At 39.8% G+C, this 24,129-nt stretch overlaps 1 protein-coding gene across 32 annotated transcripts in view; it reads left to right on the forward strand.

Annotated features, from left to right (window-relative positions):
• The first annotated feature begins 1,197 nt into the window (after positions 1 to 1,197).
• The window catches only part of PLEKHA5 (pleckstrin homology domain containing A5), a 167,149-nt gene continuing 144,217 nt past the window's right edge, over positions 1,198 to 24,129 (forward strand). For 4 of the 32 annotated variants that reach the window (XM_027458812.3, XM_027458914.3, XM_027459006.3 and 1 more), the window contains exons 1-3: positions 1,245 to 1,442; positions 1,549 to 1,625; positions 4,145 to 4,202. In XM_027458812.3, coding sequence (XP_027314613.1) covers positions 1,345 to 1,442; positions 1,549 to 1,625; positions 4,145 to 4,202 — 233 coding nt within the window. In that variant the 5' untranslated portion in view covers positions 1,245 to 1,344. Of the gene's footprint in view, positions 1,443 to 1,548; positions 1,626 to 4,144; positions 4,203 to 10,869; positions 11,028 to 24,129 lie in introns of those variants that run through there. The other 28 variants (XM_038172959.2, XM_027459357.3, XM_038172954.2 and 25 more) reach the window with 18 other exon arrangements.

Genomic DNA, 24,129 nt, shown 5'->3' on the forward strand with positions numbered 1-24,129 from the left:
AGGTTATTACACTCTTGGTTTTATCAAGAAGGCAGCAATTGTAAATATATGCAAAACAGAAAGAAGGCTTCAAGGCAAAGAACTGGCAAAATTTAGTCGCCTAAGGAAGGAGTTTGGAAAAGAACATGCCAAGATTCGGAAGGATTTCTTGTACCTAAATTCTACCTAATGCCTGATTTATTTTATGAACCTGAGTGAATGTAAGTCTTGCTGTGCTGTATGTCCTCCTCTGCTAACAAAGATAACTGATTCTGCGTGACAGCAGGTACCCGGCGTTCTCAAGATCAAGAGCACTTGCTCTTTGCTTCAGTAAGGTTGCACAAGGGAAGCTGGCACACAATTACCACCTCATGAACCCAACACACACGTGATTTCCCCCACGCTGTCACCAGGCAGCCTTCCACAGCCCTTCAGTGGAAGAGTCATTATTCACTTTTACTCGTCGTCCAAGTGCTCTTGCTCTTAAGAGAGAAGGGAACTGTTTGTAGAATAACTTGTGTTTTCCCCAGCGTATATGCGGTAGTCTGTAAATCTCAGGTGCTGTCAGTGGTGACTGGTTACGTTGGGCAGGGAAGCATTCTTATCTCGAATCCAGTTACTTAAAGATAACAATGCTTGCCCACTTGTCCACTGCTCTTCAGGGCTGGAGTGTCTGGTGCAGGACAACTGGGTTTTAGGGCTTTGCCCGCAAGGTGTGGTGGGGAACAAGCCACAGGGCAACTTGTTCTGTCCGATTTTATTTTTCCGTAAGTGCTCAGAATGGGAGACAAGAGGAGGGCGAAGCTCTCAGCTGTGAATCTCAAACGTTTCTGTGGACGCAGGAGTGTTGTCAGCAGAACACCTCGGGCTTCCCAGCCCTCCTCGTTTGAGGACACGGTTCTGTACGGCAAGCTCCCCTCAGAAACACCACGGCCACGACAGTTTTATTCATTTCTTTTTTTTAACTTAAATTGAAGCCCTGCCTCGCCCTGCACGCTCGGCTTGTCCCCTCGAAGCGCCACAACCCCACCGCCTCCCCCTGCCTCGGCCCCGCGCCAGCCGAGCCCTGTGCCGCCCCCCGACCCCCCCCCATTTCCCTTGCCCCGCCCCAACGGCCAGCAGAGCTGCGCGCCCCCGCGGCGGGCGGGGCGTGCCCGCGCGGGGGCGTGCCTCGCCGCCTCGCCCCGCCCCCTCCTGCTGCCCCCGCCCCTCCCCAAGGTGTTGGCGGCGGCGGCGGGGACGCGCTCGCTCGTGCCCGCGCGCCCCCTCCCCTCCCTCCCTCCCTCCTTCCCTCGCCCCCCTCCCCTCCCCTCCCGCTCCCCCCCGGCTCTCCCCGGCTGCGCTGGCGGCGGCGGCGGCTCGGCCATGGCGGCCCCGGCGGAGCTGAGCGCGGAGCGGCTGCGGGCGCTGCCCGGCAGCTGGAGTTACGGGATCAGCCAGGGCGGCCGCGTCTTCTTCATCAAGTGAGCGGGGCGGAGGCGGAGGGGGGCCGGGGGGCAGAGGGGGGCGCGGAGCGGGGCCGGGGGGTGCAGCGCCCGCCTGACTCGCTCCCTGTGTGCGTCCCCGCAGCGAGGAGGCGAAGAGCACGACCTGGCTGCACCCGCTCACCGGAGAGGCCGTGATCACCGGGCACCGCCGCAGCGCAGGTAGGACCCCGCCCGGGCTGGGGGAGCAGCGGGGAGCCCCCCGGCCCTCCCCCGACATGGCCGCCCCTTCCCCGGGGCTCGGTGCCCCGCGGTCTCCGCCCCCCCCCCGCCTTTCCTCGCCGCCCTCCCGCTGCCGGGCGGGGACCCCCGGGGACCCCTGGGCGCTGCCCGCCCCGCCCGGCGGCTCGGCCCCGGGGAGCAGCGGGGCGCCCCCCCCAGCAGCGCTCGGAGCGCCCCCGGAGCCCTCCCCTGCCCCCTGCCCCCCCCCCCCTCCGCTGCCGTCCCCGCGGAGAGCGGGGGTGGTTCGCGAGTGACAGGGGGGAGGCAAGGCAGCGAGCCGCGAGGGATGGGGGACTCGGTGCTGCTGCTGCTGCCGCTCGCTCCTCCTGGAGAAGTAGGAGGAGGAGGAGGAGGAGGAGGAAGGCTTGCGGAGCCCCAGAGCCCAGCCGTGCCGCTGGGAGGTGGTGGAGGGCAGCTCTACGGGCGGCTGTTTGTCTGCGAGCAGCCGCCCGGGTGAAACCCGCCGCTCTGTTGGGCCCGATGGGGCTGTTCGCTGCCGGGCTTTGCTCAGGGCTTAGGCGGCACGAGGTCGGAAACAGCCCCTTCGGAAACTGCGGGCAGCCTTGTGAGAGTTGGGAGCAGTTCGGGGAGCCGGGGCTCTGGCTGGTGGAAGGAACTCTGCAGCTCAGCCCGCAGCGAGGGGCTGATGCTTGGGAGAAGTCATTTAGTGCCAGGAAATAGAGCTGCTGATTGCTATCGGGCTCCTCTTTTCCCCACTTCCAGTACTCAGATTAATTGAGAGACTGGCTTTCATCTACAGCAGTACGCATGGGGGCAGATGTATGTGAAGTGCTCTGCTAGCTGGCCATTAATATGAGCTGAGTATTAATTCCCTTTTTTTTTTTCCACGCTGCCAACAGTGTCTCTGTTGACTGATGGTGATTTAACAGTAATTCTCCAAGTGTCTCATTTATTTCGGCCATTAAGTGCCTTGTAAGGGAAATGCAGCTTGCTTTTGAGGATCTGGAGTACTGTATATAACCTAGGAGAGTTATTATCAGGTAAATTAAACTTATTTCTGAACACAGAGTGAGGTATGACCTTGGATATACCGACCATGATTTGTAGATCAGATACTGAAGTACCTGCAAAACAAACCAGTTTCTGTGTTTTCCTCATTCATGTGTGTATTAATTTGTGTCTCCATATGTAGATACAATCAAACAGATTAGCTCTGGATTTTATATCTTGTTTTGTCCTGACCGTTGTTTTGGAACCTGGTCAAAGTAAGCACAAGATGTGTCTTCCCTAAAGAGATGACTTCTGAGTGAATAAGGTTCTCCTGGAAATTTGTATTATTGTAAAGCTTTTTAGTAAATAATACTGTGAAATACATACTAGATGATGAGGAAAATATTGTCCTTTAAAATGAAGTTCTTATTTCTGGAGATATTCAGCCCTGGAAAGGTATTATTTTTGCAAAGTTCTTCTAGCAGCCATTAGTCATTCTGCTAGAGAGTCTTCCTGTTTGATGAACTTTGCCTTGTGTCGTTATCAAGACACCTGGATTTTCATTTCTTCTAGAGAAGACAGAGGTGAAATAAAAAAGTCAGCCAGAGCAAATGAACAAACAGGAAAAGTCATGTGATCCAGACTAAATATTTTTTCTTTTTTCCTGGGAAAAATATCGTTGATTTTATAATTCAGAGAGTGAGCCATACATTTCAATTACTGCTTTTAACAACTGCAGCAAACTTTTAATGGTAGCAATGCATCTAGAGTTGCATAGAGGTGATTCTTCAGCATCTTCACATTTTCCATTGCATCAGGAAGCAATTAGTTTTAAAAAAAGTTGACCATTAGTGGTTGGTTGTTTTTGTTGTTGTTGTTTTTTCCAGAGAGATATTTTCTTTTGTGTCTGGGTTCTTGACTCCTGAGATACAGAGGGAAAAGATGTACCCACTTCCTCCACTAGATTTGCATTGAAAATTATTCTCATGTGAAATTGAATAGAGTTGTAAACACTGCAGGAACACTTGTTAGTAACATCGGTGGTGGAATTATGCTAATACAAAATAGCTCTGTGGTGTAGTTGATACCATGCCTGTTAAGATGCTTGCGACTTGCATGTAACGCAAACTCAGTAAATCGATTTCGCTTAGATCTTTGTTTGTCAGGTGATTTGATGCTACTGAAGTTCAAGGCAGAAAGAACTCATGACGACAGTGAGTTCTAGTTACTGGGCAAAGGAAGAAACATTGCTACATAAGACACACTTATAAGCCCTTATCGTTTGAGAAATCCAAATCAGATTTTTCTGTGTGTTGCTTGTAGTAGATTACAGAATTTAAACTGAGAGGCAGTATTTTGAGTCAATTTACAAGTACTTGTTTGTAGGACTAGAGCATTTAACATCGGGAATAAGATGCAATATTTTAACTACCTTAGTCAAGGACTAGACCAGTATGGCTAGCATCATTTCAAAAGTTAATTACAATGTTTTGCTACTTGTTTTCCAGACTTACCCACAGGTTGGGAGGAAGCTTACACTTTTGAAGGTGCAAGATATTATGTAAAGTAAGTTGAGTGTTTATCTGTCACAATACTATAATTTTAATGAGTTTGTCTGAATGTCACTGTAGTCTTGAACATATGCCAAATGAAATTTGAGCGTTACCGAAGAGGAGTGTTCAAGCTTGTCAACGTATGAAATTCTTTGTTAAAGAAATTCTGCACAGATAAAAACAATTTCTTGAGGTTTTGCTTTTAATGTTGCTGAAGTATTCAGTTTCAAATGAAATTTATGCTATGAGTGTGACCAACTGGTAACAAATGTCTGTGCAAGTCAAGAAGACCTTGCATTTGTCTGCGTATTTGACACTTGTGTGTATGCATTGTCATGTCATAAATGCTTTCCGAAAGGCAAGATCTTATATTGCTATTGGGAGAAGAGTCTTGATTCAGCCCTATTCTGTAGTAATTACATTAAGGCCACTCTGAATGTTTAATGTGACTCTCTTCTTTGCAGATGTCCTGCTTCTAGTATTGATTTTTGCTTGCTTTGTTTTCAGTATCTTTTATTTGGATTTTAATATGCTTGGAAGAGTGTGTCTGTTGTGGTAGACTTACTTCTTCATCTTTTTGAAAGAGGAGCGTGGAAACAGAGCTGCTTTGTAGGACTCCAGAGGTCATTTTGATCAGATCTTGTTACAAACACTTGCCCTCCAGATAGTCAGACCATCCTTAACTGGGAAATTTTAAAGTGGCAGGCCTTACTTGATTCATTCAGTAATTCAGCTCATAGTGCTGTGTGTTTGGTTGGTCATCTGTAAACAAATGATGTCATCAGTAGGATAACATCTGCAAATGAAGATTACCAATAGGCATAGAGGCTTCAGGCTGCAGGTAGGTTTTACTTATGTCTTAGTGTAAGGCAAAAGATAGCTGCTCTGTGTAAGTAGCATTGTAAACGTTGTGAGATGGGATTTATCCAAGTGTTGCATGGTTCATTTTATATACAGATAGGAAAATCTATGATTAAATGCTCAACAAAATTCCAAAGAATATACTGAAGGACAGTGCTCCAAAAATGTGACTAGAACTGGTGCCAGGCTCTCTAGAAGGGGCCTTGTTATTAGACAACACGATTGTTTCACTGTTCTGTTCTGTTTTCTTGTAGCTTACATTACACTAGAATTGTATAACAAATGGCAAGAAGTACATGGGACTAAGGACAGGAATGTGCTAAAGATTTCAACTCTGGTGTTCTGTTCACGTTGCTAAATGTAGAAGGGTAAAAATTATAGCTGCATTTCCGTATATAATAGAGAAAATATTTTCTATACCTCCAGATTGAGCTAGCTATTGTAAAATAAACCTACAAACAGTTTATTAGCCATAGTAACTGGAAAATAGCAGCCGGGGTTTTCTTTGAACAAAAAAAGTGTGTGGACAGCTATTGCAGAGTGACTGATGTGCTTGTGCATGAATTTACCAAGTGTAGCTTGTTTGTGTACTCTTGTCCTTATGAGATCCTGTGTTCAAGGCATTATCATAACTGTTAAGATATACATTAAGCTGATTGTTTTGCTGATAGCCAACGCTAAATAGCTCTGTTTATATTTAAAAATTGTGCCGCATCTTTTGAAAATGTGTTGCACAAACACTTCTGATTTGATAGATGTAGGAGGATAGCAGAGATAGTGCTGTCAAGTCTGCTGAAGGATTTGGATGGTATGACCAGTTTGGCATCCTCAGTTAAATACCTGTTTGTTGCTCCACAGGTGTAGGTTCTCAGGCTGAGTTTAGTCTTCTGCCCGATGATAGCTTCTCCTTTTAAAGTTGTCTAGCATTCAGCTTTACTGGTGCTAAAGAAGATGCGAGAGGTAACGTAGACAGGGTGACAACATTATAATCACTGTCTTATGCAGCGTAACTCTGGATGATGTGTTGATTATAATCATTCTAGTTGTCTGAGTCTGAACTGCCATGGTGCGCCCACACGACTGGGAAACAGCACAGGTTGTTATGACCTTGTCTACACAGGCATCCCCACATGTGGATTTTTAACTGTAACCTGCTTATTAGAATGTACAGATTTGCTAGATATCAATGCTTATTATGCAGACCACAGCACAATAAAGCTATGCAAAAGCTAAAAATATTGAGAACTTGCTCAGGGTCAGGCCTGAAGGAAACGTATTGTCTCGTGTTCTGGTATGAGTTGTGGAGTTACGAGGGAATGAGTGTTAATGACACTCTATTGATGTGTTCAACCATGTGAAACTTGGCTGTTGAATTTCTGTAATGTGTCCAATAAGAGTTATATAAGAAAGATAGTTGAGTTTCCTGATCACATAAATAATTTCACCTGGCTTCTGAGCCTCAGCTTCAAATATGTGGGTTGAATAAAAATATTTAACAACCTTGCTTTATGGTAACATCTTACGTTAGACTGTGTTTGAAAATAAAAACCTTTTGAAAATGATTCTTAGGGTTCTTTAATAATAGGTCTTCACTGTTCCAAGTGGGTGTGTCACTGAATCTATTACTGTGCTTTTTCTGGCTTTGATGTAGTAAACACTGTATAATCAAATTGGGATAATGTCGAGGAGATAATCGTCATCTAAATCTTAGCATTTCTGGGACTGGCATTTCAAACAAATGACTCAGGATACAGACTGCATTGAGATGTGATTACTTTTAAAGGACACCTTATTTTTTTCTTGGGAAGTGCCCCTTCATTTTCGTAATATGTAGATACCAAACGGTGACTGGTTTGCACACTTTTTTTTTTTTTTCATGATGTTGAATTTGTTCTGGCTTTAAAAAAGGAAATATATTCTGAAACAGGGATAGATACAGCGTCGTTACCACTGCATAAGGAGGTTTTGGTTTTTGTCTAGGGTTATTTTAATAAGTTGATGCTAGGTAAGACTCTTTTGTTTTCTGCAGTTTTTTGGATTAATAGAAGTGTTTTATTACTTTATATTGACGGTGTCCTTCTCCCACATCCTCCTCTCCCCTCTAAATGCAAAGGACAAAAGGTATTCTTTGTTATTTGGATTAAAAAAATAAAGGCACAATATATTGTATATGTTCTCATGAGATCTGGTTACACTGTTAGTTGTTTCACTCCATGAGAGTGAGAAAATCCTTAATATTAGGAACATGCATTAATAGCCTTTCATTTAATGGGGACTTTATTGTTAAACTTCTCTGAAATGTTTGCTCCTTTTAATAATTAAACTTCTACCTGGAACGGAGGACTGTGTGACAATAGAATTGACACATTGAAATGTAATCTTCAGTTATGTGTTGTTGGTTCAGTATGAAATTGTGTGTGTTATTGAGTAAAACAAGGCACAGGAAAGCTCCATTTGGAAACGATGGCATTATATCTTGAAAGGTTTGGAATTTTCTTTTGTTTGTCTTAGAATATTCTCTCTTGGACTATTTACTTATACGTACCATGTTGAGCACTTATGAGCTCTGGAAAAGCTGAGTGCTTTATCCCCAAAACGGACTTAATCTGGATAGTGGTATGGGAAATTACTTACATGATAAGTGCATAAGGAAATGGACCCACGTGACAATTGCAGGATGGTACTTCTTAATAGAGAAAGCATACTCGGTCACTGGCTTCAGACTTCTTACCACTTAAGATTAATGAGAATTTTAGACCTGATGTTTTTAGCTACTTGTGTTGACTGCATCACCATTAAGCACAAAAGTACTGGTTTAGAGTACTATAAAATTACATAAATATGTCTTTGCATGTACGTATTTGTATGCATGTGTTTAAGAAACTCTTGTCTTTGGTTAAAACCACCTGACTATTTAAGCTCAGACATTTACTTGATTTTTCTGCTTTTTTTTTCCATTTCAGTAGTCCTAAACATACACTAGGATTTTTGTATTGACTTTTAAACCATGTTTATGTTATTTGGGTTATTAACTTGCAAAATCAAGTTGTTTAAAAATCAATCTGAGAAAGATATTTGAGGAATTTTGCGTCTGTCTAATTTGGCTTCTCCAGAAGTGTTCTCATCTACACTGTTTGGGTGTTAGAATTTCATATTTCTTAACCCTTCTATAGCACTGGTATTCTTTGGACAATACAAAGGCTGACTGAATTCACTATTGTGAGTACGCTTAAAAATGTGAAGAATTAAGAAGGTTAAAGCTGCATATTGAGGTTTTATAAAGGTTACCTTTTCCTGTGTTTGTCAGGGTTTTTTTGCCTGTTGCTTGCTGAAGCAAAGCATTGGTAAACCCAGTCTGAAGCTGATTTCACTGTTGTACCAAGTAGGGGTTTTGCATGCTTTTTATAGAAACTTTCATCAATAGAGTTGGCAAGTGGCTTGAAAATTGGGAAGGTAAGAAAAATCCATTAGGCAGTTAAATGAGATGAGATCTTTTCAGTCTTAAGGTTCTGTTGTTTACTAAAAAAAAAAACATGCTAATTAAGAATTCAGCTTTTGTTTGAACCTTTGTCTGTTACATGCATTCTAAAGATCCTCTCCCATTCAGCTCTCCAGAAAAATCAAACAACTAGTCAGGTTTGCTGTGAAGCCCTTTCTTGAGGGGGAAAAATAGGATTTGAAAAAAAATAAGAACAGATTGTTTTTTTTCCAACAGAAAGAATAATGGCATTCCTCCTAGGAATTTAGTTCTTTTCTGGTTACCTCTACCATTTATTTTAGTAGAATTTAGGAAAGGCTGAAGTTTATTGTTGGCCTTCATTAGTTTTTCTTCTTTCATGGTAAGACCTGTGGATCGAATAGTGGGTAAATGAGTGAACTGCCACGTAACATTACAGCAAAACAAACCTTGCCTTCTGCCTTTGGTAGGAAAAGCTGCTCAGAAAAGGAGAGCTTAGGAGTGCCTGCAAACTTGCTTTCTATTTTAACATTTACTTCTTTATTTCACTGAAATGTTTCAAGAACCAAAAATACTTAGTGTGGGGAGCATTTTGCTTCGCAGCACTGCCACTCAGTGAAACGCTTCTCGCTGCATTAAAGCTGCTTCTGCAGGTCTCCCCATGGGAAGTATGAAGTTGTGTTTCCTGGGAGCCCTGGGGGAAGCACATGCTCTTGCTTTGTAGGGAAAAATAAAAAATCTGAGGAGGTAGAAGAAAACAAAAAGGGCATTTATCTGGGAATCTTGCTGCGGGGGAGTTGTGAAAGGGGCTAGCTCTGCAAGAGGGCTGCGGCAGCACAAGGGAAAGGAGACTGTGGGGTGGGTGCAGCGTAGAAATGGGGAGTGGAGGTGGAAGGGTTCTTGACATGAGAAGAAATGGGTGTGGGTCAGAGGAGGAGAGATAGGACTGCATCCAAAAAGCAGCTTAGAGGGGGACGTGTCAGGAAGAGGAGGGTGAAGGTAGGGGATGTGGTGTACTGAAGGAGAAAGCTGAGAAGGTGGGACTAGTTGGAGAAAGGGGAGGAGTGGAGACTACAGCAGGCAGAAAAGCCAGCAAAAGGAACAGGGGTGGGAGTTAATTTGCTCCTAGGAGCAAACTTGACAGGATTTCTCCCAGAGGGGAGGGTGGCAAAAGTGCATCCTGCAAAAACATGCTGTCAGACTCGTGTGCAGGTCTGATGGGGACTATTACACCTTGCTTATGAAGCTGTTTCAAAGTTAGTCTGGCAGGTAGAGTATCAAATGTGAAAGTTAAGAATTATTGTGCTTACAAAGTCTTTTTTGAGTGTGACATCTTGTGGTTGACATTTTGAGCTATTTCTTTCATGAAGTGTGTTTCTAAATTGGGTAATACTTTGAATGCTTTAGTTTTACTAAAATAGGCTTAAAACCATAGAGAACTTACTGTCTCTTTATTACCAACATTTTAAACGTATGTGAGAATAAATGGAAAATTCAAAGATGCAAAAAAAAATCTGTATAGAGGTTGTTATATGGAATATTGAAATACACTGATTTCAACAAGAAATGTTGATGCTGAAGGCGGTCAGGCATTTTGATAACCTGCCCACTAGTAAGTTAACTTCAGTGGTTTTAGATTCTGAGTTTTGGAAGCAGTAATACTACTTTTCTAACTTTGGTCTTAATTGGTTATTGAGTTAATAGCAGATAACAACATCTTAAAAGCATGTATTAGCTTTATTACTGTGAAGTGAGTTCTTCTGTGGTCTCTCATTTTTTGGTATCTACAGTGTTTGAAGGCTGGTGAAAAGCAAATGAAATGCTGTTTGATCGTAGCTCTCACGTAGGTGGCAGTTGTAGCTGTGTATTTTATACATACAGTGATGTATTGATCCCCTCTCCCCAAGTATTTTGGGGCCCATCAGTATTTCCTCTTCCTTATTCCATCAGTGTTGTACAGATTCTTTTTCTTTTCCTCATCTCAGTACCCATGTCCCGCAGTACCTTGAGCTGAGGGCTGCTTCCAAAAATGGCTGAGCTGGCAGGCAGATAGATCTCTACTGGCAAAGTTCAGGAGGTATTCTTGCTGTAGTCTTTTTCTTTTTTTTTTTTTTTTTGGGTATAACTTTAATGGGTCCAAATGTTACCCAGTGCACATTATGTTTTGCTTTTACTTAAAGGAATTGTAAATGTTTTTTCCCCCCCCCTGTGGTCTGTGAGTGTTGTGTCGTACTGGATCAAAACTAGCGTCTGTTGTGGTACTGTGCTAAGCCTGTTTTTCCTGCATATGTTTATGTTATGCTGGCTCTTATTATAATGAATTACACTTTCATTAAACCTGAGATACACTTTGGCTTGGCAGTTCAAGCTGATCTTCAGTGTGCTTCTGTGTGCGTGTGAGAGAGGGAGAAAGCTCCTGTGAAGCTCGAGACAGACACTGACTAGAAGCAAAGCTCCTCAGCTCTGACTGCTGGGATTTCTGCCAACATGGAGCTGTATGCGTGTTTTTTCTGTGTTTCAGTAAGTAAATACCTAAATTTAAACACTTGCCCCTTCTCTCTCCTCCTTCCCTTGCCTTCTTTCTTCTGAGTGTGGAAGATAGCTCTTTTCCTCTGTTCTCTTCAGTTGCTCTTGCATTTGGCTGAGGGGGGGGGGGGGGTGTTCTCTTACCATGAGGTTGGGGGGAAAATGTTGCATCAGCAGCCACCTTCAGAAGCAGAAGTTTCAGAGTGGGGACCTGATAGCACAGGCACCCCATAAAACCATATGGGAGAGACTCCTACTTTCCAGTTCTGGATAGTCCAGGGAGATTTCAAAGGTCTGCTGAAATAGCTGTTTGTGATGTTGCGTCTTTCTGCTCTGGAGATATAAAACTGGAGCTGAACGCTTCTTTGATATCTCTGAAGTGGAAAAAGGCTTTTAGACAGTGTTTTTAATGCCTGTGTGGCCTGCGATGATCATAGATCTTTATGTAAATGATTTTTAAAAACAAACAAAAACCCCTGCGTATTCAGGACACTTCAGAAACTTGGTTCTTCATGGTTTTCTCCATGGTGACTTAGTAAGAACAGTTATTTCAGTAAGTAAGGAAAAGTACATTAGCAAGCAGGCTATCCTTTAAAATTAGCTTCCTGTGTTTTCTCTTCTGAAGTCTATTACAACTTGTGTTTTGTAGAAACTGACCTGATTTTGTGTTTTATTACCTGAAAACATTTTTAGTGTGTCAGACCAGGTAAAAGGGGTCCTTGTAAACAAAGATGTTTCAAAGGGAAGTATTCGGTGAATCTTTTGGTTTAAGGTGCCATCTTTGCCATCCTTCAATTCTAGCGTTTCATGGAAACTTCTTTACTATTCACTAAGTAGGACTAATGAAACTGTATATATTCTGTGAAAAACACAGCTTTTGTTGCTTTTATTTGAATTGTATTGCTAGAAAAAATCCAAGATTTTGGTGTGGATGACGGCTTTTTGTTAACTGTTTGTGTTAAATCCTACAGAGACTAAGCAACTTTGGACAAATGTCTAACGTTTACTGTTCTTGAGAATATCTTTCAGGATGTGTAAAAACAGATGACATAACAACTTAAGTTTATCTGTGCACCTGGTTATGAGAAAGCCAGAAAGCTGTGTTTAATATAGGAGTAATAAGAATAAACAAGCAGTGTTCTCAAATCCCTATTCAGATGTCAAAAAACCTATAATCTGATTGAATGTCCAAAACGATGACTTGGTTTCTTGATGGAGAGAGTAAAGGTGAGCAAGACTGTTGTGTTTTGGTGAGTGTGTGTGTTTTTAGCATACTGCCCATGCCATTTTGTAAGGCTACGGTATTTTGTAGTTTTCCATACACAGAGTCATCCAGATATATTTAAAACTTCTTGGTTGAAACCTCTGTTGAAATTTGATATGGAAGATTGGAAAAAAAAATATAAATAGAAACATGTTTTTAAACAATGTTACAACATCAAACGTTTATTTTAACAAGTAATTTGAATAAAATTGCAAGTTAAAGCTCACTAGAAATTCTTATGATCTTTTTTGATCTTAAAATCTCTCTTATGGTAGGATTTCTGTTTTCTGTGCTTGATGGGGGTATCAATTGTTTGCCTGATGTGAAACATTGAAATGCTTTCAGTTGATAAAACACAGAAATGTTACTTTTTTTTTTGTAATTAATGTATCAACTAGTAACAGTTGAAAGTTTTATCTTCATTGTATCTACAGATCTAACAGCATTTGACCTTTGAGCCAATATTTTTAGTTGAAAAAAAAAAAGTCTGATAACAGTAGATTTTATGAGTTTAAATCACTAAAGTTTTCCTTGTTCAGGTCAGTGGTATTATTAAAATTGTTCTACAGTAAATTGGTAGAGTTTGGAGCCTAAGTAGTTACACTCATCACTGGGAGTCTTGGTAATCTGTTAGTAATCTTTATTCAGCTTAAAAAAAAAAAAGTGGTGGGGAGGAATACTGATTTAGGGTTTCATACCTGTTTATAGGAACATGCATAGTGACTACACTCGGCTGATGAACATAGAAATGCCAATGCTTTCTGATCTATGCCTTCTACTTCTGTCGTTCCTTTTGCTCAACTTCGGATGAAACCAAACTGACAGTATTACAATTGGCAATGTCACCTAAGCTTTGCCGTCTAGTGAGATTGAGGTGCTGAGACTAGAAGGAAGCAGACTGAGAAATGTGGTTACGATGCTGGAGGAGGTGGTTTGACTTTTATTCCATTTTATACTGAGCCCTGTATTTCTCTTTCTGTAGCTCTTGTCTAATTAAATTGCTAAATGAAAATTACTTCTGGAAATTGAGATTAAAAACTTTCCCAGATTGAAACTTTTCCCTGCAGTATTTTCCATAAATAATGTTAAAAAATATTGTGCTCTTAAAACTGACCCCCCTCCCCCCCCCCCCCAAAAAAAAAAAAGTGCTTTGTTATCCAGATGAGTACACATGCACAGTACATACTAAACAGCAAAAAAGGTGAAGTCTTGGAATTACTTATGGGTGATACACAGTATTAAGGTTAAAGTGACTTCTGTTTAATTATAAATGAAACGAAACAGTCTCCTTTGGGCCCTGTCATTGCCAGTACTGGTATATACTTCACAGGGTGTGTTGTTCTTTACTCCTCTTTAAAAGACCCCCACCTGAAATTTCTTATGTGAAACATCTTTGCTTTCTGCAGTGTTACTTTATGAAAAGATTTCTAGACATCAAAAAAAAATCCAAATCTTTTCCTGAAGTTCTCTTTATTCTCATATCCTAAGCAAAGCACGAAAGAGATTTTCTAATATGCTCCATACCAGAACTTGCTCTGTTGTGGGTTTTGACTCACTTCAGGTGAGAGTGCCCAACCTGCCGAACAAGAAATTCGGGATTACTCTTGCCTCAGATCGCTCTCTTTGTGGTTTCAAACAACAAAAAGTACTATCAAATTCAGCAGTTGGTTCAAATGCCACTGCTTTATCCTCTTCATTATAACCTTCTGTTTAGATGCATTCTGCTTCAGAAGACTCTGCAGCCTAAATATGTAAGTTATGTGGAAATCTTGCGCTTTTGTAGACTGGAAAGGACTATGTGAAGTGAGACAGCCCTAGTAAGACTGATTTAATCAGTAATGTCCTATTATTGTAGGTGGGGTTTGTTGTGTTTCACAGTGCTGGGTGATTTAAACTTGGAGTACTGAGAGACGCAGCAGCTCAGGAGTTGCAGTTATTGGCATCCTGGTTTTAAGCAAGTCTTTTACAGTCTCTGTTCTGTAGTCAAGTTGTTTCTTTGCCTTTTTTTTTTTTATTCTTTTTGGCTTTCAGTGGTGGTATTTGTAAATTGTTAAAGTAGGAGAGCATTCAAATCTCCCCAAACTTCTAACCAGTGTGGAAGGCACTGTCATTTTAGATGAGTGTTTTAATCAGTGTTAACTTTTCCAAGAACTCCTGTGTTTGTTGTTTTATTATTTTGTTTAGAGATTGCCTTGTGCAATTGGAAATAGGGCTTTTTGAGAAATGATGATGGTTTAAAGGTTTTATTTAATTTTTCAAGGAGGTCAAGAAATTCATCTGAAGTTGATTCAGAAGCTGCATCTCTTGTATAATTTCAGTAGGCTTTTTATATAGGAGATTATATAGCTGGCAGAGAGAATCTGTGAAGAACAAACACAATTTTTCACTTGCTTAAAGATAGGGTAAGTACTTTGAAGAAAAACATGGGTAGGATTTGTTGACTGTCTCTTAAATTTATATATAATTTATTTGCAACAGTAGGAACCTAAATCAGGGCTTGTAATGAATGGAGGGGGAGGGTGACCCATACACGTGGATATGGCTTAGCTGCTGAATTCAGCAGGTGTCTCTTTCCCATAGTAGAAATGGTCAAAAGCAGAGTATAAAAGCACAAATTGCTGTCTTTGTTTTTTCTTCCTGTCTAAATTTTGATATAGGTATGGCAACCACAACAGGAAATAAAATGCAGTGCAGAGAAAGCTGTAGTTGGCAGCTGTTAATTTGTTTTGAGTAAACAAATATATCAAGTCTTCCAATTTGTTTCCTTACTTTCAGTTGAAATAAAAAAAAAAAAGGCAAATGTCTCCAGCTCTTGTCTCTTCAACTCTTACTTTCCTGCTGTTTGCCCTTCTCTTTTGTCTTGTAACTTCTGTTTTTTTCTTATATATATGTCCTTATCATTCACCCTACTGCTTTTTTTGCTTGCTTCTAGCACTGTAGCTCAAATAGTTTTAGACATATCTTCCCCAGTTGGACTGCATGCCAGATTTTCTTAAGGGGAATGTAAATACTGTGAGGTCAGTTCAGTATCAAATGCCTGCAGCCTGAAATGAACCCTGTAGGATCTTTTGCTATTCAGGCAAAATTAGGATTCACTTAGGATAGATGTTAAATATTGGGAAGTCAAGTCTTTAATTGACTTTAAAGTCAAGACTTCAAAAGGTAATTGATTTCCAGATAAGTTTTTTGTGTTACTTTAATTAAGCTTACTTTTTTTTTCCTAAACCGAAAGCAAAAGAGAGTGCTGGATGCAACTCAGTATCATGGTGATTGACAAATGCATTTAAAATTCTCCCTCTATATACAGAAATATAGCGAGTTACCGAGCTGTGAGATTGTAACCCAGAGGGGCTGGTGTATGTATGTACATGCTCACCTGCATCGTGTCTAAACCAGTGATGTTTGTGTTGAACTCATGTACTTCTGATAGCAAAGAATATCTTCAGCCCATCTGTTTTCTTCCATGTTTCCCCTCCCTTCTTCCTCCTTTTCTCCCCAGACAAGAATGGTGGGGAGAGAGGGCAGTGATAAGCTCGCTCACATAGCAGAGTGAAATCAAACTGCTTTTTGAATTTTCTCCCATACTTCATACAAACCTGCCCATTTCAGCCCCCTTTTCAGCCGTTCCTTTCAGGGAGAAGTGTGCTGTGTTTCCTTTAGATCAGTGATGCTCTGTAATTGGCCGTGTGGTACTTTGAATTACTTGCCTGTGCGTGCTGCCAAGGACTCGGTACAGCCCTTCCAGTTTCACAAGCAGTGGAAGTATAGATTAACAACTGAACTGGAGTTTTTGTGCTTTGCAGCACTAGGTTGGCCTGCTTCGGGCTGATTTGTCTTTTCAACTGCTGTCTGTGAAGGATTGGCTGCTATTAGTCTTGGCAAAAGAATCTGTCTAATTGATCAAACCAGAACAAAGTAAGTTCCATCTGTTCTGTGGATGTTAATGGACAAGTTAGGGACTCAGTTGTTCTTTGATGTATTCTTTTGGCCAGACCATGACGAGACAGATTCGTTCTTCATTTTATTTCCAGGTCTCTAAGGTATGGTGCTAACGCCACTGTGAAATGACAACAGAAAATTATGACTTACAGTTGGGGAATTTTTGCTTTCTTTGTATTGAAGCTGTTTTGGTTTAGTGAAGAGATAAATAGTTTTGTGGTCATTAGATAACTCCAAACTGCTTTACAGTGCTTCTGTAATGTTCCTGGTAAAGTTTTACCAACATGTCTGTGGTTTTGTGTGGGAGGCTTTCATGATACTGAGATGAAGAAATATTTGATTATTGAATGCTGTGCTTTGATTTTCTTGGTGGATTAAAGTGTATATTGAAATTGATTGTTAGGGGTAGTGGTGAAAAAGTACAGTGCTGAGCTGAGAATAAAACACTTTGAAAGGGAAAACATTTGTGGCTGTCTTGGAAGTAAAATAATGCTAAGTTCAAATTAATACATTATGAAATGGCTCTTTCTGAAGCAAGAATAAATGCATAATGGAGTGTAAAGCCATCTTTGAAGAATGGAACTCAAATACATTTTTTGAGTGGTTTCATTAATACATAGTTTTGTGCTATCAAACAGCATTTTTAGTACACTTTAAGAAGTTATTTATTTGGAGATCAACTTTAAGTGCCATCTCTCTCTTAAAAAAAAAAAAGCAAAACCACCTGTACACTGCTAGGGCAACTCTTAGAAATGTTCAAGTAATATTTCAGGTTAATTATGGAAGTCATAGAACAGATAGACTAGCTGCTCCTGTGCTTTCTCTCCTTTTTTTTTTTTTTTTTTAATTGTTAGGTAAATAAAAAAGAATGGTTTGGTTTTAAATGATCTAATAGTCATTTAAAATTTCCATTTGATGATGATAACAGGAATTTAATATGCAGAATTAAAAAGTATGGTATGTGACTAGCTGTGTGAGATTTGTGAGGTTTGTTTGGTTTTGTGTTTTGCGGCAGCAGTGGAATATGTGGGTCTGAAGTCTCAGAGCTGGGGAATAAGGATGTTGTAAATACTAATACAAGCGTAACTTCACCATATGGATTGACTCTGCTTTGGCTTCTGGAACTGCCTGAGTGAATGATGCTGCGTCCCTTCAATTCACTGTTGCATCAGTGCTTTTCTATTCAGTCTAGTTGTGTAACCCCTGAATTTATTTTGGGACACATCCAGTGCTGCTAGCTATGAAGTCTACAAGGGAATGCAGGTGTTTTTTTCTATAAAATAGAATGTTGACCTTTTTTAGGAGTTTCTTTTGAAGTATTTAATGAATCTTCCTCATGAGGTATGATGATTAAACAGATAAATTTCCTGTGCATCATTAAAACTTTTTTTAAAAAGTGCTGATACTTATTTTTTCATTTTAGTAGGCAATGATGTAGTACTACTCTCTCAAAATCGGTTGAGTTTGTCTATTGGCCAGCTGCATGCCTGTTAAAACACTGCTTATTACTGTTCTTGAAGGAAAAAAAAAATGGTTGAGGAGGTTTATAGGCTTTGTAGCTTGCACCACATACAAACTTTATGTCCCTTAAGTGTCTGGGTCTAACACTAGATGTTGGAGTGTAACCTCTGTAGTGGTGTCTCTCTGCAAGGTAACATCTGCTCTCCTATCTGGATTTAATCAGTTCAGCTATGCCCCTTATTACACAGAATTGATATTACACTTCCTAGTTGGGGGTATGAACTTCTTGGAGCTCTGGAAATGAGTGCTACTGCAACACAAACCAAGAAAAGGGTGGCTGCAAGTCAACGTGTATAGTCTAGGTGCTGTTACATGTTGCATCTATTTGGTTTTGTCATTTTAATACTTTAATCCAAAGTTACAGGGAATGGTTAGCATCCTTAAAAGTAAGTGTAGTTTATTAGTAAATTCTTTTTTTTTTTTTTTTAATGACTAAAACTTCAACTTTTTTTAGATGGGGAGGGGGAATTACACTGAAAATAGCGAAATGTTTCAAATCACGATCATATTGTAGACAGTAAAATACTGTATCTGAGCAACTACTGAAATACTACCATGTAAAAAACTAAAGCTACAGGAAATTATATTGCTGTGGAAAAAATAGTTTGCTTTATTCCTACAGGCATTAATTATCATTGTTTTAAACTGAAACGTGTACTTCTCTAAGAGGGATCCTTGTAAGGCAAACATTATCAAGAGCCACTAAACTCTCTGGTCTTATTTTTAGAGATAAGTACTGCTGTTTTGCTGGTTGAATTCTGAGTTGCGTATTGAAATGGTAAAAGAAAAAAAAAATTGCTTGACTTAATTTCAAGTAATGATACTTAACACTTGAATAAAAGAAATGTGAAAGGAGAAAAATCATATAACCATTAAGGTCAGAAAAGACATCTGAGATCATCTGGACCAACCATCCCACCAATGTCACCCACTGGCCCTAAGCACCAGGTCCAGCCTTTCCTTGAACATCCCCAGGGATGGTGACCCCACCACTTCCCTGGGCAACCTGTTCCAATGTCTAGGAGAAATTTTTTAGAAATTTCCAACCTGAACCTCCCCCGGTGCAACTTGAGGCCATTCCCTCTAGTCCTGTCATTGGTTATCTGCAAGAAGAGGCTGACCCCCAGCTCCCCACAACTTTTCATCATACATCTCCATAACTTAGCAACTTAGATTTCAGCTATGTGTTTAAATGCTTTACTTTTTTAATTTGCATCCAAAACCACTGTTCATGTTTCTTCAAAGAAGCTTAGCTTTCATGCTTTTGACCATGTTTTATGCTGCACAAAATGTCATGGAAATGTTTGTTCTAGATTCTCTGGTGATACTGCTTTGAGCTATTTCTGTATATGTTCATTTTTCTCTTTGGTACTTTTGGGGCCACTGGCAGTTATGCTAGGCCATTATTAGTCTGCAAACTATACTTAGATAATTAATAAATACGTATTTAATTGCTTAAGGTGTCATATAAACATTGCATGCCATTCAGGAACAATCTTTGAAGCTGTGATTTTCTTTTAAGCGCTTAGTTGTACTTGTCTTCCAGCATTAACTACTTTATGCTTCTACGATTCACCTGGTAGCACAGTAATGACTCGGTTAATACTGATCAACAAAGTTGGGGAGATAAATGTCCCCAAAAGGTAATAGTATCAGAATATTTGTTGGCATACATCAGTAGTGGTAAGCAACCTTTTGAGTGATTCAAATACTTTGTGAATTGTTCTAGTAGGTGATATTGGTGGTAGGGGGATGGTTGGACCAGATGATCTTGGAGGTCTTTTCCAACCTTAGTGGTTCTGTGTTTCTGTGCTAGTAAATAAGCAGGGAGCTAAATGGGGAGAGGCAGCATGCTGCTGAACAGACCCATTTCTTCAGAGTAAGTGCTTTTCTTAGGGGAAAAAAAATGCAAGGAAGATTGCTTTGTCCTTCTGCACTCAGAAATAGGATTGGTTTCATTTCCTCCTCAGCTGCTGGGACTATATTAATACCTTATATGAAGCTACACAGGAATTTACATATGATTACTTGCGCTTAAAGGAAATGGATGTGTTTTCTAGGTACGACCAGTCTGGGCAGTAGATGGTATTGAGTAGTATGAACTCTTCAAAAGTCTATGCATCTTTATAACCTGTTTTGAGGCAGATGATGTGGGTCATGTTAAATATTTCACATTCCTCAGTTCTGCCTTTTGAAGAATTTTTTTTAATCTAATCAAAGTTAACCTTTCGCTTGTAGGAGGTCTTTTGGTACAAACATAAATTGAAGGTTTTTGTTCTGGTACAAGATTAACAGTTGAAGGAATATGAAGTCAGAATAAAATGGAAATATTGTCTTGCTCACTGTGTATAAGTAGTTCAGCATTTAAGAAAAATAAAATAAAAATTGCTGTTTATTACAATATTCTGCAGAGAACTTATAGTAATGACTTTTTTCCACTTCATATGATTGTTGTTAGTTATGACTACTTAACTGAATTTCTCTTTCTTTGCATTTGCTTGGAGAATGAGACTTTATTTTCCCAAAGTAAAACAATCATAAAAAGAGGGTTCAAGAGTTGTGTTTTTTTTCGCTGACTTGTAGTGTTCTTTAGGTAATGATTTGAAAATTGAAGTAACTTTTTTAAAAGAAACCAGTGTAAAAAATGTGTAAATTGTGATCAGCTTCTTATTTAAGGTACTAGGAAGAAAATTGCCCTCTCATTTTAAATGTACTGTGTTGAATATTGAATGATCAAGAATATACAGACTAAAGGAGAGAATAAGCTCAATGTCCTTTAAGATGGTCTTTCAGATTTCCATACAAATCCCAACTGTTGTGATTAGCAGCACAGATTTTGTGAAGTGGGTACTGAGGTTAAGCTGAGTCTTGTTTCCCAGAAGCAGATAAGTAATAGTGGTGTTCTTGTTCTGTGGTGTGATTTGGGACATCGACACTGGCAATCTATATATGATAGATGCTATTCTATCACTTTAGTCTATGGAGCCACTGGATCCTAGAATTTTAGGGATGTCTTTCTACAAAGCTGTGTAAGACTTTTCTTTTCTTTCTGTTTCCTTTTGAGCCAAAATCTTAATTGAATCTTTTATGTCCCTTTTGTTGAAGTAAACCTAGGAGAAATGTCTTTTCGTAGAGCGAATATTGCTGCAGTCTTAAAAAGGAAGCTCTGCATGTATTTACAAACCAAAAACACAGTGCATGCACCTGTAGCATTTTGTTGCCTTCCTGGTGTTCCCAGATAGCTGTGGGAACTTGCCACTAGATGCTCAGCGTTCCCACTGCAGTGGTAGGGAAGTGGAAGCAGAGCATCTATACATACTCTGCGTGAGCAGGGCTGCCTGATTGTATGTGATAAGAGTGCGAGAAGCAAGGGCTGTTCCAGCTTATTCCCAGTTACTGCAATCTCCTGGGAGTGCTGGAGGAATCCTAGGCCTTTCAGGGAAACACTTGTTCAAATCATTTTACTTGGAATGTAAAAAGGAGTTATGTTTTTTGATTCTTAGGGGTGTGTATTGCATGTTTTTTGTCATTAAGCCACTGTTTCTGACTGACCTTTTTTATACAAGGATTTCTAGCTCTATTTTTAACAACATTTTCTATATGAAAAGCAGCACTAATTTCTAAAACTTAATTGACACCCGTGTGCTTATGAATTGACAGAATCCCTTGCCCTCAGGATGTAAGAAAATATAATATTTTATTGACGTTTAGATTACGTTTTACCAGTTTCATCTTAAGAAAAAAAAAAAAAAAGAAACTGTGGCCTTGATCCACAGTGTGAGAAAAGAGACTTCTTAAAATTAGACACTGGTTGAAAATGACTGCAAAGGCTTGACATCTGAAATAATATTGTTCCAGTTAAGCGTAGCTTGAAATAAGAACATAGTTTCATGCTGTAGTAGTACTGGATTGACAGGAAAATGATAAAATAGAAGGTACAGGAAAGTTTCACAAGGGTGATCAAAGATGGAAGCTCTTCATTTGAAGAATGCTGTAATACCTCACTGAGGACTGACATGGAGGGTATGATAAGGTCTACAAAATCATAGATGGTGGAAAGAAGGGGAGTAGAATAGTCCGTTTGCTGTACGTTGGAATAAAAGTAGCAGCAGTATGCATTCCAGATCCAAACGAGCCGGCACCTGTGACTAGTATTCATAAGGTCAGAAAGGTGAGTGTATGTAATGAAGGAAAGTGATTGAAAACATCTAGAAATTACAGCTCAGGATGTTGTGGACTGTAAGTCGGCATTTGTAGAAGAAAAATATGTGGTCACCTCTTTGATTTTGCATCCCACCTCTGAGGCTTGTAATCGCTGAAGAAAGGTATCGCTGCGCGTCTCTGCCAGGTGTTTGCTGCTAATCACTGCTGGGAACAGGGTGCTCTGTTACGCACGCTTTTGATCTGACCTAGTTCAGCTGCTCTTAAGTACTTAAGAACAATAATCACTAAGTCATAAATATTCATTTACTGGTAGTAAATCAGAGGAATGTTGCGTTAATTATGGTTATGCTAATTCTTAGGAATAGTCTTGCAGAGTATCTGTGCCTGTTATCGCTAAAGCTTTGATGGATGCTGTGTGTGCACAAAACACTGCTGTATGGAAAGACTTAATAATCTACCTATAGTAATCTGCTGATCTTAACTTGTTTTGAAAATAAACTATGTAAACATGAAAATGTTTCTGATATTCCTACTTAGGCCTTATTATACGCAGAGGTTTAACAAGGGGAACAACGTTTTTTGAATCAGTAGATGCTGTCTGCCAGGTGGGTATTGGCAGTGATTTGGTTTGATGTAATAGACTTAAAGTTTTGGAAGAAGAGGTTTGTGTGAGTGAGAGGTACCTGGCCAGAAGACTCTAAAGCTGAGCTGTTTTTCATATTGTAAATGGAATTGAGCTGTTAAAATTGTACCTGCTTTCAGCAATCTCATTATCATCTTGAAGAGACTTGGAGGTGAGCTTAAATAATACAACTTTGGGAACGGGAGAGAGCTACATTCAATGGTATAATTGAATAATGATTGCTTACTGACAAAAACAAAATATTTTTTTTCTCCCTTCCTTAATGAAAGATGTGGCTACTCTACTGAAATGCACGGGCATTTGAAGGATAATTTTCTTCAGCTCTAAATCAGTGCTCAATTTATTAGGTAATAATTGTACTTTCTGTACTATTGTCTCAACGAGTAAATCCTTTGGAAAACATAACAAGTGGGATACAAATATATTAGAACTTTACTAGTTCTCATGCAGCTTCTCAACTCTGAAAATAAAATTGCTTCCCTGCATGCAGCCCGTAATCAGAATTTAGTCTTATGGCAGGCTAGCCATTAGTTTAATGACAGGCATTGGAGTGTAAGAACTCTTTATTGGAAGGCCTTGATAAGGGTTGAGCCTTTTGCAATCAGTATTACCTTGTATTGTTAAGGAAAAGTCAGTGGTGTTCCTTCTTAAGATATTTTGAACGGTGGAAATGCAGACTTCCTGGCTGGCATGAGTTAGGGTTTTTGCTGTTCAGGTAGCTTTTGTGGGAATAGATATGTAAACTGTCTCAGTGGATAAGAACGAGTTCCAAAAATTGCTGGGCATACCTTTGGAGTATTTTTAAAATATAAAGAGAGTGCTATAAAGTGAATTTAGCTGGTAAAAGCTACCTAGTGTGACACCACCTGGCTTCCAAGTCTAGGATTTATTTGCAGATAATTATTTCCTGTTTGGATTGGGAAGGACGAGATTAAGATTAAGTATATAATAATACTAGAAACCCAGACTCTCATTTTATCAAGTAAACTAACATAAAAGAGAACTGAGTAATAAGAATATTGAAAACTGGTAATTCATAAATTCAAGTTGTTCATTTAAGCTACTCAGCACCAGAAATGAAGTCATAGAACATTCTACCAACACTACCTAAATTTAATCCTAACAGGAATTCAACTAAGCATTTAAGAGCATTTGATGAGGTTGGTGGTGTTGTTTTGTGTGTGTGTGTTTTTTTGTTTTTGTTTTTTTTTTTTTGCTCGAAGTTTATCCACTTCCTAGGAGAAAATAGGAAAATAATAAACTCAAGAATAGCCAAGTGAATTTTCAAATGTTGATAAAGATCTTGCCATGTTTTCCTAATTCTCTGGCTCTTCAATTTGGACTGTTTTGTGACTACTACTATACCCAAAAAGATGTCTGTTTAAATCCCGAAAAACAATAGAAGAATTGTTTGGCAGAGAAGTCAGCAACTAGCGTCTTGGCACTGTCTTCAGCTGTTTAAGCCAGGTTTCTGACAGCAAAAGCATGAGCAGAACTTAGGGGAAAAGAAACCTCTACGTGACTTCCAAAAGTAAGTCTAATGGAAAATGGACTCTACTTTAGAG

This window comes from Anas platyrhynchos, chromosome 1 (genome assembly GCF_047663525.1).
Source record: "Anas platyrhynchos isolate ZD024472 breed Pekin duck chromosome 1, IASCAAS_PekinDuck_T2T, whole genome shotgun sequence".
Taxonomy (NCBI): domain Eukaryota; kingdom Metazoa; phylum Chordata; class Aves; order Anseriformes; family Anatidae; genus Anas; species Anas platyrhynchos.